The 3701-nt window shown below is 39.6% G+C and overlaps 1 protein-coding gene across 1 annotated transcript; it reads right to left on the bottom strand.

The window, feature by feature from the left end:
* Nucleotides 1–696: 696 nt before the first annotated feature.
* On the bottom strand, nt 697–3701 carry LOC110661726 (two-pore potassium channel 5). Its single transcript, XM_058139863.1, is given in 2 exon segments — nt 697–2585; nt 2588–3701. Coding segments are annotated over 2 exon segments (1305 nt in total). The 5' UTR covers nt 3372–3701; the 3' UTR covers nt 697–2064.

Here is a 3701-nt window from a genome sequence, read left to right on the forward strand (position 1 = left end):
AGGGTAGTTAGCAACAAAAGATAACCAGTAGACTGAAATGGTGAAAAGCAAAATTTATAGTAGGATTAGATATTGATTATGTAACGGGGGCAAATCTTTGTCTTATATAATGGGCGTCATAAGAAAATTTTCAAGGTTGATGTCAGACAGCATTGAATGGAGTTACAACTCATTCCAAGATAGGCCTCATTCCAACACGGTGGAGTTTTGAGGTTAAGGAAAGGGACGGTGATTGGGCTTTGATATGGACAAGAATTAATTGTTGGATCTCGTTTGTGGTTCTTGTTGAGCAAGCCCAAAAGAAATACATTACAACTGAAAATTGAAACGCATCCAGTTGGATCCAACCTCCAGAGAAGGTGACTTTTGTGTTGGATCACAAAATGAATCCACATCTTTGTTTATTTTTTATTCTGTAATCTTTTCTGAAATCACGGTAAAAGAACAATTACTCTGATTGAAGGCAACTTAAGAATCCCACAATACATTTTCCTTTCCCTGGAGCCCGAAACTGTCAATTCAACTTCGCGGTTCTTTGTTGCCAAAAAAAAATAACCAGGTTTTGAAAACTAGACCAATGCTTATGTTCCATGCCTTTTGGTTCTATAATTTTTATCTACTCATTTTTACCTTCAAAATCCTTGGACCTTGTCAAATGAATTGTAATGCTACACTGACAGTGTTAAAACCAACTAATTTCGGAGTAAAATTTAGTTAAGTTGTATAATTTTCTCATTGCCTTTTACCCTTCGGAATGGTTTCAATATAAATGCGTAATTACATTGTCAATTTGTCATATACAATTCAAGGCCCAAAGAAATAGGATATAGATTTGGGGAGCTGGGGCTGGGGGTGGGGGTTTGGTAAAGAAAGGCAACCACGCATTGCCCTTGCATTTTCAATCCTTGTTTTCTCCTGTGATCATTGTTTTAGCACCGAAAGTAACCCTCTATGACTGTGCCGTTCTTTGTGCAACGGCGCAGTGGCTAATCTGCAAACCTCTTTTGCTAGATAGAACAACACTTATGCATGCAAACCGGCAAATTTTTTTGTATGAAGATTCTCAAGCTCCTATTTCCATTTGTCCTACTCCAGGATGAGGAGATAACTCCAAATGCTTCTGTTAAAAAATACAGATTAAATTAATCTGTTTAATTGTCATGAACGATTCCCCAACAGATCAGTTAGGGTTATCTTTCCCAAGTTGTTGGGGTCTAGTTTGCTAAATTGATTGCATATCTGCAATATATCTTTCTCCCCGATCTTTCCCATCTCTTTGAGCTTGTAGATTACATGTTCTGATTTGCAGCAGGAAAGGTTTAAAAAAGAAAACATAAACGAATTTCAGCTCAACATAGCTTGATTTAAAAAAATATGAAATGTTTAGATTAGCCCAACAAATTTAATTTCTATTGCCCATAAATATCTAGGTGAACAGCAAAAGGTCTCAAATGCAACAAAAGAGTAACAGCATTAATAAGGTTAGGGAGTTGATTCTAATCATAAACAGATTACATAAGCTGGATGAGAAATCAAAAACACCAACCACTATTCTACCCCATTTACCTCAATTAGCATCCTCAGGACCTCAACCCATACACACTCAATATAGATGATGGCTTACAAAGTATCTTAACTTTCCTCATAAACGATTACTCTAATTTATATACATGCCATGTGCAGCCTTCACAGTGAAAGGTTGTTCAATTAGGCATTACTTTCTATTCTATTGTTCAAGTTGCAAGAGGTTCTAGCAATTTTTGCAAGAAAAAATTTGCTTTAACCAAGATCAAGCAAACATTGTCGCATGATGTGTTTTATCATACAAACTTTGCATCTCTGTATTCAAGGTCTCCAGGTCTAAAAAAAGACAATTTTCATCAGATGCAAAACTTATTAGAAATTGGCCTCACTTAACTGCTCAACCAACCCAAAACCTAAGAGGTAAGAATCCAGTCTATCTACATGCTCGTGTTGTTGCAGAACTAAGTATGCTTACCAGAAAGAACTAACAAAAATGGAGATTTTATGACTAATTTAACAAATTTTCACCAAACAGTAAAACTAGACCATTGCATCAAATAGCGCAACAATTAAACAAGAAAAACTAGTAGGGATCAAGATAGAACCGCACCTAATGAAACCATCGTTATTGATGTCCGCAGCAAGCAAGTCCTCAACGGTAATATCCCTATGCAAAACCCACTTGGTGATCCTTCTGTGCCTCTTATCAATCCTAGCCTCTGCTAAAAAAAGAAAAGCCCTTGCCACCGCCAGCGTAGAAACCAAAAGCCAAATAGCCGCAAACAGTCTTCCGGGCGGAGTCTTAAATGCCCTATCACCATACCCAACTGTAGTAACTGACATAACTGCCAAATATAGCGAATCAATCCAATCCAGATCCTCAACAAAGTACAGAACCAACATACCCATTCCGATACACAAAATCACGACGCCAAGTGCCAATCCAACCTTCAATCGTATCCTCATCCTCCCCTTTTCGACATCGATAATGTAATTCCTAGCTGAAAATCCTTGGTGGGCTTTACCCATTTGAATCCCAGCCAAGATCATACTCTCTGCAAATCAAGAACATAGTTAACAACCCCACTAAGTAATGTGTCTATGAATCCAAAACCAACCAATACAAACATGCAGGCAAAGACTTTTGTTCCTGGTGTCAAAGGAGCTATATCACCATAGCCAATGGTACACATAGTTACTATACAAAAATAAAGAGCATCCACAACCGGATGGGTTTCTACACCGGAGAAATTATCTCTGTTAAAAGAGTAGATAACCACGCCGAGAAGTAGAAACATAGACAACAGGAAAATGGATTGCCTGATAATGGAGCTGGAGTCAGATTGCGGCTTGGGATCTTGGGTTGATTCTGGTTTCAAGTCTCGCATCACGACCATGGCTGGAGCTGTTTTGGAGCGGTGGAGATTACCCGGTTTCCATCCGTAGTCAGTCGGAGCTCCACGTGTAGAATAGGGTTGCTCTGTTGGGCGGTCCTGGATTTCAGAGAAGATGAATGGGGAGGAGAGAGACTGAGGGAGCGTGAAGGGGAGATCATGGTGTTCGAGAATGGGTTGGAGCTGGGGGTGGGGCCTTGTTTGGGCGGCGAGACAAGGCTTATTTTCCATCAGAGTAAAGAAAAGAAAATGGATTATTTTTCCGGAAGGAAGTTTGTTGTGAACTTGTGGCAGCCAAGAGGCCTCAGTATCTCTTTTTATTTCTTGTAATTTTCCTTTTTGATTGGCGCGACCATAGAGGGAAAGCCGTCTAATAGTAAGGCGAGAGGGACCCACAAATAAGGCCGTTAAACTGAAGAAATCGTCATGGTTCCCCAGGAACGACGATGGCATTGGTGGCTGTGGGTGGCTATTAAGCCGGCGATTTATGCACAGGCCGGCTGTGTACTGAGGAAAGGACTCGTCTGCGTCTGCCCTACAAGGTTGCAAATTTTAAGTAATTTAAATTTGTCCCGATGACAGTCGCCCAAAATTTTGCCGGTAGCATGCAGTCACCTTCAAGCTTCAACTCATCCTGTTTTCAAGTTGGATTCGAGAAACTTTTGATATGTCTCTTTCGTTGGAGTGATTATTGGTTAAACAAGACAATTTCAGCTTTAGGTTCGAATGCAGTCATTTGTAATTGCAATATTTGAATTTTGATTTGTGTATTCTCATTTGTTG

This window comes from Hevea brasiliensis, chromosome 2 (genome assembly GCF_030052815.1).
Source record: "Hevea brasiliensis isolate MT/VB/25A 57/8 chromosome 2, ASM3005281v1, whole genome shotgun sequence".
Classification (NCBI taxonomy): Eukaryota; Viridiplantae; Streptophyta; class Magnoliopsida; order Malpighiales; family Euphorbiaceae; genus Hevea; species Hevea brasiliensis.